Source organism: Molossus molossus, unplaced genomic scaffold, assembly GCF_014108415.1.
Source record: "Molossus molossus isolate mMolMol1 unplaced genomic scaffold, mMolMol1.p scaffold_m16_p_22, whole genome shotgun sequence".
NCBI lineage: Eukaryota > Metazoa > Chordata > Mammalia > Chiroptera > Molossidae > Molossus > Molossus molossus.
In genome coordinates this window covers 36,445,137-36,460,412 of record NW_023425358.1, presented here as the reverse complement: position 1 = coordinate 36,460,412, position 15,276 = coordinate 36,445,137, and the positions used below count along the sequence as shown (strand labels likewise).

The following is a 15,276-nucleotide window of genomic DNA, read 5'->3' as shown; positions in this document are numbered from 1 at the left end:
GACTTCAGCTCTGCAAGAGGAGTACGTCCGAGATCCACTGCACCCTGCAGAGCTGCAGTGAACAGTCCTGCACTGTCTACTTAAATATTTGCTAAGAGGGTAGATCTGTGTGTGTTCCTACCACATGCACACACACACACACACATATGCACACACGCGCGCACACCCATGCACACCCATGCACCCACCCATGCACACACACGCGCACCCAATGCACCCACGTGCGCACACCCTGCACACGCATGCACACATACGCACACACCCATGCACACACGCTGAGTTTGCTGTCGCCTTTTCCCTTGAGCATGCCAAGGGAAGCCAGGACAGGCAGGACCACTAGTTACCAGCCCCGCGGGTGTCTTTTCCGTGGGTGAGGACATGGACGGTGGAGAAGACGTGATGAGACCACTTCCCCCTGTCGCTCCTCCCTGAGGGCCTGTTTCAGGTTAAAATCTGAGGATTTCCATCCTGGTGACACCCCATCCCTGCCAACAGCCTTCAGGCTGAGGTCTGAATTCTACTCACCAGGCTCTGCCGAGAGGCTGGGGGAATTGCCTGGTTTGGACCCTCCAGGAGAGCCCCCCAACCTCGCTGGGCTCAGTTTCCCTATCTGTGACACAGGGAGGTTACCCCGCTTCAGGAGATGACCCAGCATGGCCTCAGGGTGGCTGGTGGGCCAGCTGGCCTGAAGTTGTGCGATTTGGCTCCTGGCTCTGTGTCATGGCACGAATTCAGCTTTTCTCCATTTAATTTTTTTTTTTTTTTTTAGAGAGAGAGGAGGAAGGGGGGAGAGAGAGAGAGAGAGAGAGAGAGAGAGTCAGTATGTTGCTCCACTTATTGATGCATTCATTGGTTGATTCTTGTATGTGCTCTGACCAGGGATCGAACCCACAACCTTGATGTATGGAGATGAAGCTCTGACTGACTGAGCTACCTGGCCAGGGCCAACTTTTCTCCATTTAAGTATCATATAGGTCAGCCCGGCCGGTGTAGCTCAGTGACTGAGCATGGACCCATGCACCAAGAGGTCACCGGTTTGATTCCCGGTCAGGGCACATGCCCAAGTTGTGGGTCTGATCCCCAGTGGGGGGCATGCAGGAGGCGGCCAATCCATGTTCTCTCTCATCGATGTTTCTATTTCTCTCTCCCTATCCCTTCCTCTCTCTCTAAAATCAATAAAGAAAAAAAAAGTTAAGATATTATGTAGGTCAGATGAGCTGCTGCTGAGACTAGGGTCACCAGCCCTTTGTACAGACGGTAACACAGATTCAGAAGGGACTGACTGGCCCAAATGGCCCTGGGGTCTGGCTTCCTCCCAGAGTTTCCCCGTTGTGGACATGGGGCCTGTCTGGCCAGCTCCAGCCTCCTGCTTCCTGCAGAGCCCCTGCCTACTGCTTCTGACTGCTTGGGGACTGTCCTTGTCCTGGAAGGCCGTGTTCAGATGTTGGCAGCTGTGACCAAGCCGCCCCAGATGCCTAGCTTTGCGGCACTGGCGTCTGTCTGATGGACTGGTCACTCCATTTGGCCTGGGCTCTGAGGGGCTGTGAGCCTGCTAGGGGCTGGTGATGTGGCCAGGACAGGGGTGGGTGGATGGGGTGGCGCTGGGTGGGTGGGGACTTCCTGTGACACTGGGCAGGGACCCGCAGAGCGGGGGGAGAAGCAGAGATAGAGGTCAGTGTATCTGACGGTCGGACTCACTGTGTGGGTTTCAGGCCTGTTTCCTTTGGCCTTTTAGGAAAACCAAGTTTTTGCCAAGTGTTATCCATGAGGAGGTTTCATTTAGGTTTCTGTATTTCTGGCTCTTCATGGAACTCAGCTCTCGTTCTCATCTCCCACTGTGCCCCGCACAGGCGGTGCTCCCGCCACCCAGGCCTCCTTGCTGTCCCTAGACTCTGTCTCAGCACCTCCCTGCCTCAGGGCCTTTGCACTGCCTGTTGCTTCTACATGGAATTACCCCCACTGATCCCTGTGCTCCCCTTCACTGCCTTTGGGTTCTGTTTCGGTTTGGTGTTTGGTTTACGCACACAGTTCACCGACCAGGCCGTTCAGAATGCAGGCCTCTTCCCTCTGCCACGGAGCACATGTTTCCCATGATTTTCGACCCCGCCTTCCCCCCGTGGAATAAAAGCCCCACAGAGCCAGGAACCCGGGTCTGTCTGGTTCACTCTCCTATCCCCAGCTCTTAGACGAGTGCCTGGCAGGTGGCGGGTGCTGGCGAGTGCCTGCTGGATGAGTGAGTGATGCGCTGAGCCACGGCGGGTGCTGGCGAGTGTCTGCTGGATGAGTGAGTGACGCGCTGAGCCACGGCGGGTGCTGGCGAGTGTCTGCTGGATGAGTGAGTGACACGCTCAGCCACGGCGGGTGCTGGCGAGTGTCTGCTGGATGAGTGAGGAAGCGCTGAGTCACGGCGGTGTGCTGGCGAGTGTCTGCTGGATGAGTGAGTGACCTGCGTGAGCCACGGCGGGTGCTGGCGAGTGTCTGCTGGATGAGTGAGTCGATGCGGCTGAGACCACGGCGGGTGCTGGCGAGTGTCGCTGGATGAGTGAGTGATAGCGCTGAGCCACGGCGGGTGTGCTGGCAGACGTGGTCTGCTGGATGAGTGAGTGATACGCTGAGGCCACGTCGGGTGCGGGGCGATGGCTGGCTGGATTAGTGTTTGATAGCGCTGAGAACGACCCGGCGGGTGCTGGCGAGTGTCGGCTGGATGGAGTGAGTGAACGGCTGAGGAACACAACGCGGGTGCTAGGTCGAGTAGTCTACGCTGATGAGTGTAGTGATACTGCTCAGCCACGGGGTCGGGTGCTCGCGAGTGTCTTCTGGATGAGTGAGTTTGATGCGCTGATACCACGGCGGGTGTCTGGCGAGTGGTCTGCTGGATGAGTGAGTGATACGCTGAGGCCACTGCGGGTGCTGGCGAGGTCTGCATGATGAGTGAGATGATTACTGCTTAGCCACCGGTGCGGTGCTGGCGAGTGTCTGCTGAATGAGTGAGGTGATACCGAAGCCACGGCGGTGCTGGCGAGTGTCTGCTGGATGAGTGGATGATACCTCATCCACGGCGGTTGGCTGGCGAGTGTCTGCTGGATGAGTGAGTGATACGCTGAGCCACGGCGGGTGCTGGCGAGTGTCTGCTGGATGAGTGAGTGATACGCTGAGCCACGGCGGGTGCTGGCGAGTGTCTGCTGGATGAGTGAGTGATACGCTCAGCCACGGCGGGTGATGGCGAGTGTCTGCTGGATGAGTGAGTGATACGCTCAGCCACGGCGGGTGCTGGCGAGTGTCTGCTGGATGAGTGAGTGACGCGCTGAGCCACGGCGGGTGCTGGCGAGTGTCTGCTGGATGAGTGAGTGATGCGCTGAGCCACGGCGGGTGCTGGCGAGTGTCTGCTGGATGAGTGAGTGATACGCTGAGCCACGGCGGGTGCTGGCGAGTGTCTGCTGGATGAGTGAGTGATACATTCAGCCCCAGGTGCTGCAGGGTAGCAGCCGTCTCCTTTCAAAGGGCACAGGGCCTCCCATCATTCGCCAGGATCCCCCGGTCAGGCCGTGGTTATTAAAACACCGAAAAAACCAACTCGACTGGATTACCTATGAACTTTAACCGTGTCAAGCCCCTTCCCTGACGGGCTGAGGTTCGGTGGTGCAGGCCGGCTCTGGGCAGTCACTCTGGAGCTTCGTGGCAGGTGGGTGGGCGCTGGGGGCCCTGGTCACCCTCCTCATGGGCATGTTTGTCTCGCCCCCCAGAATGTGCGCATCGACCCCAGTAGCCTGTCCTTCAACATGTGGAAGGAAATCCCCATCCCCTTCTACCTCTCCATTTACTTCTTCGACATCGTCAACTCCCAAGAGATCCTCCGGGGCCAGAAGCCGCAGGTGCGGGAGCGCGGGCCCTACGTGTACAGGTAAGGGTGCAGGTCCCCTGGCTGGGTGGGTCTCAGAGTCGCCAGGGGGGGCTGCGCACCGAGCCTCAGGGACTGTTTCAGAAGCAGGCCAGGCACAGGGCAGGAAGTGAGGGGGTCTGGGCATCAAGAGCAATCAGGGATGAAAACGCAACTGTGCTCAAGGTTTGGGAGTCAGAAACTCCAGTCAGAGTCAGCGGCAAGCATCCACTTACTAAGTCATCCACTTTCATTCACTCATTCACCCACTCACTCGTTCATGTGCCCACTCAGTCATCCATTCGCTCGCTCATTCATTCATTCAGGACACATCCATTGAGCACCTGGTGGACGTCTGTGACTGTTCTGGGCACAGGGGACCCAGATATGGACAAAAAGACACTGGGGTGCTGCACTCGAGTTGGGGGGAATCAGATGAAAATGAATAAGTAAGATCACAGAGTAGTGATAGGGTGGTACTAGGGGTGTGGAGGGTGCTTGCACCTCAGGTCTGAGATGGCCTGGAGGGTGGGCTGTCTCTGAGGAGGTGACGTGTGAGCAGAGGTGGCTTGGCAGGTGGAGGGGACATGTCGGGCTTCGAGGTGCTCCCTGGGTGGCTGATGAGCGTCACACAGCCTTGGCCCCATGCTCCATGGTGGGCAGGTGGCAGGAGGACAGGCGGGGGTGGCTCCGCAGTGGGGCTGGCAGGTTGGGGTGCACACGGACATCTGAGGACCCCCCGGCCTCCTCTCCACAGGGAATACCGGCGCAAAACCAACATCACCTTCAATGACAATGACACCGTGTCCTTCCTCGAGTACCGCACCTTTGAGTTCCAGCCCGACAAGTCCAGCGGCTTGGAGAGCGACTACATCATCATGCCCAACATTCTGGTCCTGGTGAGGCTGCCCGCGGCCGTGCCGCTCCCTGCCCTCGCGTGTCCCCTTCCCCGCCAGGCATCCTTGAGGCAGCCGGGGGCTCACAGGGCCACGTTTTCAGTCCAGCGAGTGGCCCGGGCACATCCACTGGTGTCTGGTTCAGGGGCGCCGGCCAAAGGCACTGCCCTTCCTTTTCCATTGACAGAACCCCCAAAGGCAGGTACCAGTGTGGGGCTGCATGGGTGCCTCAGGCCCTGTCATCGTCGGTGGCACTTGGGGGAGGGTGTGGGCAGGGTCTCTGCTCTGTGCAGGTGACAGTCATAGCTGGATTGCCTGCCCTGTGTGTCGGGGTCTCTGGGACCACCCCAGGGCTGCTGATTGGCCAGGAGGGCGGGCAGGGCCTAGCACGGGGCCCTGCTCATGGCTGCAACGTGTTTGAGCGGATCACATAACCCAGAACAAGACCCGGAGGGGGTGGGACAGGGTGGCGGCCACGCCCAGCTCCCAGAGTCCTCTCCTAGGCGAGTCCCACAGACCCGCTTCCTTCCCCGAAACAAGCTGTGACAGCACATGGCCGCGTGGGACATGCCGTCCACCAGGGAGCCCCTCAGAGCCCCGTGCCCAGGGCGTTTGCTGGGCTGGTCACCTCGGCCCCGCCGCCCCTGCCGCAGCACCTCCGCTCTGTTGTCAAAGACCACGACGGGGACGTGGCTGTGTGCCAATAAAACTTTATCTTATGGTTGCTGACATGTGAGTTTCACATGATTTTTGGGTTGCTTGGAATATCCTCCTTCTGCTTTTCCCAGCCATTTAAAATGTACAAACATTGTTAGCGCCTGACGGTCTCTGAGGAGACGCACAGACCCAGTGGGCTGCTGCAGGGCAGGGACTGGGAGGACGGAGGCCAGGGGGTGCCAGTGTCTTCCATTTTATTCTAGATCCTTGTGTTACTTTTATTTATTTATCTATTTATTTATTTTTCCTCACCCGAGGACATTTTTCCATTTTTTGTTCAGATAGAGTGGGAGGGAGAGAGAGCGGGGGAGAGAGAGAGAGAGAGAGAGAGAGAGAGAGAAACTTTGACGTGAAAGGGACACATCGAGTGGCTGCCACCCGCACAATCAACCAGGGCCGGGGACAAACTGCAACCGAGGTACGTGCCCTTAGCAGGAACCGAACCCAGGTTTCTGGACCACAGGCCGACACTCTAACCACTGAGCCAAACCGGCCAGGGCTGTAACTTTTATTTTTTTAAAAATCCTCACCAGAGGATATTTTTCTATTTATCTTCAGATAGAGTGGGAGGGAGGAAGAGAGAGAGAAACATAGATTTGAGAGAGACACATCGATTGGTTGCCTCCTGCACGACCCCAACCAGGGCCTGGGACCGAACCGCAACCGAGGTACGTGCCCTTGACCGGAGTCGAACCTGGGACTCTGGTCCGAGGCCTCATGCTCTAACTGCTGAACCACACCGGCCAGACCCCTTTTGTGATGTTTGAAAAGGGTGAGTTTAGTACCTTTAATGTTGAGGAGACCTTGGTGAGTTCCCATGGGACCAGACCTCCGCCGCCCATCTTCTGGGAAGTGCCGGCTGTGCTCACTTTCCTGCAGGTGGAGACAGCATTTCAGATGTGGTGCCTTTAAAAATGAACCAGCCCGGCCGGTGGGGCTCAGTGGACTGAGCGTCATCCCCTGGACTGAGAGGTCCTGGCTCCATTCCCGGTCAGGGCGCATGCCTGGCTTGCGGGTTCGATCCCCAGTAGGGGGAGTGCAGGAGGCAGCGATCTATCACATTGATGTTTCTGTCTCTCTCTCTCCCTTAGGAAAAAAAAAAATCAATAAAAACATATTTTTTTAAAAAAATAAATAAACCAAGCACCAAGATGGCATCTCCAGAAGAAAGCAAAAATTAGAACATAATTTCACCTGTATTCTAAACACCCACATGTGGGGTAGAGCAGATGTTTGAAGCACCCAGTGTTTGGGGAGAGATGATCAGGGAGTAGAGTAGAGTCTCCATGAAGAGTTTTTTTTGAACGAGGTGACAGTAAAAGGCTCTCTAAACTTTCATCAGCAAAAGGAGAGTTTATGGGCTCGTGTTACTGCAAGGACAGGGGTAGTGTGAGTTTCAGGTGCAGCTTGATCCAGGGTGCAAGCAGTGTTGCCCAGATGTGTTGGTTTTATGCTCTGGCAGATCGGCCCATCTGGGTGGCTACGGCCTTGCACACCCCAGGTTCAAGGCTGGCAGGGGACCTTCCCTCTCCACCCCACAGCCCCAGCTCGTTGTACTCTTGTGCTCATTGGTTTTGATGGGGCCACACACACTTTTCCAAACCAATCACCTCTAGAGGGAGGAATGTTTCTGATTGGCTGGGCCTGAGCCATGTGTCTGTCTCTGGGGCTGGGGGTGAACTTAGCATGAATCCAAGAGAACATGTGGGTCTGTTACCGGAGGGACAGGGAATGGTTCTGGGTGTCCCAGCCACCCCTCGCGCCCACAGCAGGGCCCTTCCTCAGCTCAAACATTTCCCTGGACGGGCTGTTTGCTTTGGGGTCTGGCTTGAAGTCCAGGAGCATGGACTGACCGTGTGCAGCCTCTGAGCCATGCTGTCCCCTTGCTTTGCAGAGTGCAGCAATGCTGATGGAGAACAAGCCTATGTCCCTGAAGGTGTTCTTGACCTTGGCGTTCACTACCTTTGGCCAGCACGCCTTCATGAACCGCACTGTGGGCGAGATCATGTGGGGCTATGATGACCCCATCCTAAACATCATCCACAAATACTTCCCAGACAAGTTCCCCATGAAGGGCAAGTTCGGGCTATTTGCTGAGGTAAGTATGGCCCAGTGAGAAGTTCAGGAACTGGAAACAAGGTACCAGCTTGGTTTTGGAGCTGGCTGGGGAGCCCTGGAGGCTATGGGTTGTAAATGGCAGGAAACCTAGTTTGTACTGGCTTAAGTAAAATAGAGAATTTATTGGCTCATATAGCTGAAAACTCTAAGGATGGATTCAGGTGCAGTTTGATCCAGGCTCAAATGATGTGAATGGGGAGAAACTTAGACAACTGGCATCTGTTGCTGGAAGAAGGGAGAATGGGTGATGAGGATGCAGATCATAAATATCAACGGTAGCATTGATCTGAGCTGCCTGATTTTTCTTAATCTTGACCCCTGGTAACCTGGTAGGGTCTGTGATTGATCTCCTGAGCCATGGTCTACTGTAGAATCTGATTTCTGTCCTCTGACCCTCACTTTGGCTCCTTCAACAACAGGTTTTTTTTTTGTTGTTGTTGTTCAGATAGAGTGGGAGGGAGAGAGAGGAAGATAGAGAGAGAAACATCGATGTGAAAGAAACACATCGAGTGGCTGCCTCCCGCACGACCCAACCAGGGCCAGGGCCAGGGACAAACTGCAACCGAGGTACGTGCCCTTAGCGGGAACCGAACCTGGGTCTCTCTGGACCGCAGGCCAGCGCTCTAACCGCTGAGCCAAACCGGCCAGGGCTCAACAACAGGTTTTAATGAGCCCTCAGGGTCGCTCCAGTTTCAACCTCCTCTTTGGGGTCTGCTGATATGTTGTTGGGGGAAGTAGGAGGGAGAAATCATGATTCTGTCCCTGACACAGTATAGATGCTTAAAACAGTTTTGACTGGTTCTGGGTGTGTGGGCAATTTGGCAGGATTGCAGTGACATGATTCCATAAAAGCATCTTGTAAACTTGCAAACAAATGAAGGTTGTTGCAGTCACTAGCATATCTATAATTTGCTTTTGACCATGTGTAGTGGGAACCCAACAGCCCAGCAGAGATTGTTCAATGGTGGTGTGGTGGCTCTGTACTCTTCACGGATCCAGGATCCTAATTCTGTGCTCTGTCATCCTTAGGCTGTGGTTTCTATACTCAAGATTACCACATGGTCCAAGATAGCTGCAAGAGCACCAGCTATCACATCCACTTTCCAGACAGCATAGCAGGAAGGAAGGAGTGATGGGTGGTGGGGGTAGGTAGAGAAGTTGGGGCCAAAACAGCATGTTCCAGCTGTCTCCTTCTTTGGGAGGGAAAAAACCAATTTCCAGTTATTTTCCAGTGGCTAGAACTTAGACATGTGGCCACACGTAGCTGCAAGGGAAGCTGGGAAATATAGTCTTTCAGTGGGTGAGTTGATGCTGCATAAGTTTTGGGTTTTGTTATGAAGGAGAAAGGGGAGAACAGGTTTTGAGTAGTAACTAGCAGTCTCTGATATACCTTGTCTATTATAATTATTTATAAGTATCTTTTTGCATGAGCATGTACTAATGATAATAACAGTAATGATAAAAGGACTGGCATTTGAGCTCTTAGTGTGTCCCAGGATTGCACTCAGCAGTTTTTACACTTAATTCTTTTAATAGTCCTAGTGCCTCTTTTTTGTTTGTTTGTTTGTTTTTAATGTTTTTATTGATTTTTTTCAGAGAGAGAAGTAGAAACATTGATACGAGGGAGAAACATCAATCGACTGCCTCCTGCACACCCCCTACTGGGGATCAAGCCTGCAACCCAGGCATGTGCCCCGACCGGGAATCAAACCAGGACCTCTCAGTCCAGGGGACGATGCTCAATCCACTGAGCCACATGGGCCGGGCCCCAGGGCCTTTGTAGAGTCTCCGTAGTCCCCCTCGTTATGGCTGTATGGGCCCGGGAAGCTCTGCATGGAGAGGTGACACGGCACACAGATCCCAGGGCCAGGCTTGGAATCGGCCCTGCTCTGGAGTCTGTGGCCGACCCAGTCAGTATCGATCTAGCCGTTCAGCCAGCCAGCAGCCCTCTGAGTTCCTGAGGTGCTCTGCGCGGTCCATCAGACGGCCTCCGCACAGGGGTGCAGTGCCCCTAGACGCTAGTCAGCACTCGCTCATCTCTCTGTACTCTGCATGTCCTTCCTGGCGTTAGAGACCTGCTTCTAGGGGTGCCCGAGCCTGGGGCTCACCGCGGATTGGGTCCTGTAGTCAGGATAGGCGAGTTGTGCTGTATAACAGGTAGTCCCGGGACTTCAGTGGCTTACCACAGTGAAGGTGTATTTCTTGCTTGTATCCAGTGTAGGTGACCAGGGAGCCCTCAGCTCTTTGTGGTCACTCAGGGACTCAGTGAGGGGAGGGTGCCGTTGGACATGTCCATGGTGAAATGTGGGTGAAACATGCATGCACCTGGCTTAAAGCTGCCCCCCCCCAGAGGTGACATGCCAGTTCTGACTCCTTTTTATTGATGGAGGAGGTGACGTGACCATGCTTTATTTTAAGTGTGTGTTTGGGGGTGGGAGGTGACCCTGCCACTCACCTGTAGGAGAACCAGCTTCTCCCCGAGTCAGAAGGAGAAGGTGGACACTTTCTAGGAGGGAGGCTGTGTGATCAGGAGGGGGTCCTCCTAGGAAGTCCCTTCCTCCTCCTTCTCTTGCTCCTCCTCCTCTTCCTCCTCCTCCTCTTGGTCCCAGGTGCAGGACCAGCCTGGAACTAGACGGGCGGGCTTGAGGGTCAGCCCGTGGGTCCCTTTGCCCCCATCCCGAGGGGTTTTAAAAATCCTCACCCAAGGATATATATTTTTTTCTATTTATCATCAGATAGTGTGGTAGGAAGGGGGGGAGAGAGAGAGAGAGAGAGAAAGAGAGAGAGAAACATATCGACTGGTTGCCTCCCACACGACCCAACCAAGGCCAGGGACGAACTGCAATCGAGGTACGTGCCCTTGGCTGGAATCGAACCCGCGACTCAGTAGTTCATGGGCTGATGCTCTCCCGCTGAGCCAAACTGGCCAGGGCCCCATCCCGAGGCGTAACCATGCTCTTCTGTGCTGTATCTGCAGCTCAACAACTCCAACTCCGGGCTCTTCACCGTGTTCACGGGGATCAGCAACTTCAGCCGGATCCACCTCGTGGACAAGTGGAACGGGCTGAGCAAGGTGAGCCCTGGAGGGGACGGCGGGGCCACCTGGTCACCGCCCCGCACACCTTCCTTCTCTTTAACTCGGAGTTGGAGTGCCACCCGTGGTGAAGGCTCAGAGCTCTTGGTTCTGGATGGGCGGGTGGGTGCGGCAGAGGAAGCGGACATATTTAGTACGAAGTGTATACTGGAAACTGCGTTTCTTTTATTTTTTTTAAATTACAGTCGACGTTCACTATTATTTCGTGTTTGTTTCAGGGATATGGCATAGCGTTCGGACAGTCGTACGCTTTACAGAGTGGTCCCCTGATATTTCCGGCACGCACCTGGCACCGTCCATAGTTATGACGACATTATTGACCGTGTTCCCTCTTCTGTCCTTTACATCCTGGGGCTGTGCTGTGACTGACACTCTGCACTTCTCCATTTCTTCACCTTTTCCACTCCGCCCCCAGCCCCCTCCCGCTGGCCACGCTGTCTCCTTTCTGTACCTATGCGTCTGTTTCTGTTTTGTTTGTTCATTTAGTTTGTTCTTTAGATTCTGCACATAAGTGAAATCTTAGGGTCTTTGCCTTTCTCTGTCTGACATTTTTCACTGAGCATCACACCCTCTAAGTTCACCCGTGTGGTCGCAAATGGCAAGAAGTCATTCTTTTTCCTGTGGTTCCTAATTCACAAAAACATTGAAAAAACATGACACCGATGATATCACCATGCATTGCATTAGAAGATGACATTGAGTAAAAAACAAAAACAAAATAAAATTACACTAGAAGCTCAGGAGGACACATTGAAACAAGGGACAGTCGAGACAGACACAGTGTGTTTTATCCGTCCTCACACGCCCGGCTCCAGCCCCAACCACAGAGGAAACCGCAGCCATCGGCCGGGGTGCCCTTCCTGCCTGGCGTGTCCGCGTGCACCCCTCTGTGCAGACAGAGAGCTTTGGGGGTTTTCTTCTCTGAACGCAGCGAAGTCCTCCGCTGGGCAGGGATGCTCCTTGCTTCCGACGCCGCAGCGGCCCTTCCTCACAGGGCGTGGCGGCGGGGCGCCAGGTGCTCACTGGTCATAGGTACGAAGACCTGCGGGCCGGGCACGGTCCCGCCCCATCGGTGTGCAGAGCTATGGGGGTCCCAGTTGCATTAAAGTTCTCTGTAACTTACTTTTTTCTCTCTCTCTCTCTCTATATATATATATATATATTTTTTATCCTCACCTGAGGACATTTTTGCATTATCTTCAGCTAGAGTGGGAGGGAGGGAGAGGGAGGAAGAGAGAGACAGGGAAACATCGATGTGAAAGGGACACATCGAGTGGCTGCCACCCCCACGACCAACCAGGGCCGGGGACAAACTGCAACCGAGGCACGTGCCCTTAGTGGGCACCGAACCCGGGTCTCTCTGCGCTGCGGGCCGACGCTCTAACCGCTGAGCCACACCGGCCAGGGCTGTTTTTTCAATATAAAGACACACTCGTACACGCGATTGGAAACATTCCGAACGTGCCGAGGGCAGGGGGAAGAGTCTGTGTGTGTTTTCTGTTCCCGTGTCACTCCCCAGGCAGCTGCTGTTCTCAGCTGTCCTGGGGGCCAAGACGATTTAACACATTTCCCTTGTCGTGCCACCTGCTGACTTTGTCTGCTTTGAGGAAGTGTCTGGTGACTTTCTCTCTGAGAGGTGAGGGTGACAATATCCCACCTCTCCCGCTCGCTGTGTCTGTGGAGGTGCCCGTGACAGACCCATTTCACAGGTGAGGTAACCGAGCCCCGAGCCAAGTGGCACGCTCCAGGGTCTTTGTCAGGGAGCAGGCTGCTCGCCTCCCGCCGTGCCAGGCTGTGTCTCCGAGGGCACTGGCTTCTGTCCCAGGACGGCACTGTCAAGTCGCAGCTCTGGCCAGGGGTTCAGAGCCCACTGCATTCTTGTGGCGGTGGACTGTCCTGAGTACCACATCTGAATGTCCCCGCAGGTCAGCTTCTGGCACTCAGACCAGTGCAACATGATCAACGGGACCTCCGGGCAGCTGTGGGCACCGTTCATGACGCCCCAGTCCTCCCTGGAATTCTACAGCCCCGAGGCCTGCAGGTGAGCGGCGTCCGGGCCTCCTGGGTGCAGAGGGAGGTCTGCTGCACGGCCTGAGCAAGTGGCTCTTGGCGTCCCTGGGAAAGAGGCTCGGCTCTCCGTGTCTTCGCCAGCCCCCGGCGCCCCCACAGATACTGTTGGGTTGCACCGCGGAGAAGCCAGACGCCAGCCGTGGCCGCTCTTGCAGGGCCCAGAGAGGCTGCTGGTGGCTGTTGGGGAGGTGGTGGTGGTGGGCAGGAAGCCACCGAGGCTGCAGGGGCTGGAAATGAGGCCGAGATTGCTCCCTGTGGCGAGGGCTGGCTGCTCTCATTTCCATCTGGGCGCTTCCACCTCGGGCCCCCGTCTTTGGAGTTGACCACAGAGGTCGGCTTGGGCTGAACGGTGCAGAGGACGAGTGCAGACGGTGGGTCCCGGCTGCCCCCCACGGGGATTCGGTGTGGACTCGGACACCTCTGCCTTCCCAGGGAACCCTTCCGGAGCCCGTCTGTGCGGGGTGCAGGGGCCGTGGCGAGCTGGGGAAGTTTCCGACCCTCGGGGCCTGGGGCCTGGAGGGGACTCAGGCCAGTGCGCCCGCAGGGAGGGGCAGAGCCAGAAGGGACTTTGCCGGGCGTGCGTCCACTGTTCACACGCGGAGATTCCAACCTCGAGAAAAACTGCAGGAAAAGTGTCATTCGCCCTCCCCCACCCCGTTCCCCAGTTCAACTGGCCCCGTCTCTCTCGGGGTAGATGTTTCCTGGGCCATCCGAGAGTAAGCTGGATGCCTGCACACACCAGTGGGTGTTTTCTGAACACAGGGGTGTTTTCTTTCATAACCGCTTCACTGTCACGATGAGGAAATGAGCATCAGCGTCACACCGCTGGCTGGGCCCGGGCCGCCCAGTGACCACATAGCACAAGTCCCGTTTCCCAATTTTAAATGTGCTACCGGCTGTGTGAGAAAAAGGAAGGAGAAATGAGTGAAAGTCACTGTAATGGCACGTTTTGTTTGACTCAGCATGTGCGAAATCCTCCTACCTCCACTGTCACTGAAGGGGCGTCACATGCGTTTCTTTCGGTGTCCAGCCGTGGGTTCCTGGAGCGTGCTCGCACTGACGGGCGTGGACTCCCCCATCCACGTTCGGATTGGGATGTGCCTCTGAGGACCACAGCAGGGTGGACGGGGGAGGGCGCCCGGGTGTGGCGACATGGTGCTGCCGCCCCAGGAGGTGACTGCCAAGCCGCGCAAAGAACTGGAGTCGGTGTATGAGGGTAGAGGGAAGAACATTCCAGGAGCGATGGGTGCAAAGGCCCTGGGGCAGGCAGGAACATGGAGGAATCACCAGGAGGCAGAGGGGGGCAGTCAAAGGGAGGCGGGGGCTGGACCCCACAGGAGCTTGTGGGCCACGGTGAGGGCGCGGGAGCTCCTTGTAGGCACACGGCCAGCCGCCGCATCGGGTGGGGGCGTGATGCCTTCCATGCTGTTTCAGAGTCCCGTGCTGGCTGCTGGGCCCGAGGGGTGGCAGTGGGGTGGGGGAGGTGGGCCCACGGGGGTTACCCTCCGCAGGTCCTGGTGGCAGCCACCACGTTCTGGGTGTCAGCCGCCACCTCATCTGTCCCCACAGGTCCATGAAGCTCATCTACAAGGAGGCGGGGGAATTCGAAGGCATCCCCACCTTTCGCTTCAAGGCCCCCGACACCTTGTTTGCCAACGGGTCCGTGTACCCGCCCAACGAGGGCTTCTGCCCATGCCGGGAGTCCGGGATCCAGAACGTCAGCACCTGCAGGTTCAGTACGTGCCACCCTGACCCGGGCGAGCGGGAGGGCTCATCTGTCCTCTGCACCCCGATAATCCCCGTAGGCCGGAGGTAGGAGGGCAGCAGCAGGATAGCTTGAGAAACCAAGAGCCTTGCGTCTCTGCTGCTGTCGTAATGAATTCCCACCGACTCAGTGGTCTAGAACAGAGGTCACGGCGGTCGGCGTGCTGCTGCTCGGAAGTCTAGCAGCACCTCTCTGAGCCCGGCCGCGGCCACCTCTCCGGCCGTTTGTGTCCAAGGGCCCTGCAGACCACACTGTCCCCGGGCCATCCAGGCCCAGCTCCTGCTGTGTGGCCAGCCGCCAGCCCCCGCCGCCTCGTGCGGGCTCTGCTCCCACACTGCCCCGCCGCTTCCGCAGGGGCTTCGCGGCCGGGCCCTTCCCCCAGGCTGGTCCAGGCCTCTCCAGGCGGCCCCCCGTCATGTTGCTGCTGCCCTGGCAGTCTGTCCCCCAGACCATCCAGCGTGGTCACCGCTGACCTCGTGTGCTGGGCTCAGATGAAATCGAATTAAAAAGGCAGTTCCTGCCGGAGCGGTGTGCTCAGTGGTTAGAACACCGGCCCGCGGGCCTAAGGGTTGCGGGTTTGGTCTCCAGTCAAGGGCACTACCTGGGTTTTGGGTTTGATCCCCAGCCCTGGCTGGGGCACATGCGGGAGGCAACCAGTCCACGTGTCTCTCTCACATCGATGTTTCTTTCTCTCTCCCTCCCCCCCTCCACTCTCTAAAAATCAGTGGAAAAAATATCC

At 56.4% G+C, this 15,276-nt stretch overlaps 1 protein-coding gene across 5 annotated transcripts in view; it reads left to right on the top strand.

Moving 5' to 3' along the window:
- Positions 1–15,276, top strand: part of SCARB1 (scavenger receptor class B member 1) — a 62,444-nt gene that overhangs the window by 28,218 nt on the left and 18,950 nt on the right. For all 5 annotated transcript variants that reach the window (XM_036276580.1, XM_036276578.1, XM_036276582.1 and 2 more), the window contains exons 2-7: positions 3,744–3,901; positions 4,635–4,776; positions 7,385–7,588; positions 10,586–10,681; positions 12,628–12,743; positions 14,342–14,508. In XM_036276580.1, coding sequence (XP_036132473.1) covers positions 3,744–3,901; positions 4,635–4,776; positions 7,385–7,588; positions 10,586–10,681; positions 12,628–12,743; positions 14,342–14,508 — 883 coding nt within the window. The remainder of the gene's footprint in view (positions 1–3,743; positions 3,902–4,634; positions 4,777–7,384; positions 7,589–10,585; positions 10,682–12,627; positions 12,744–14,341; positions 14,509–15,276) is intronic.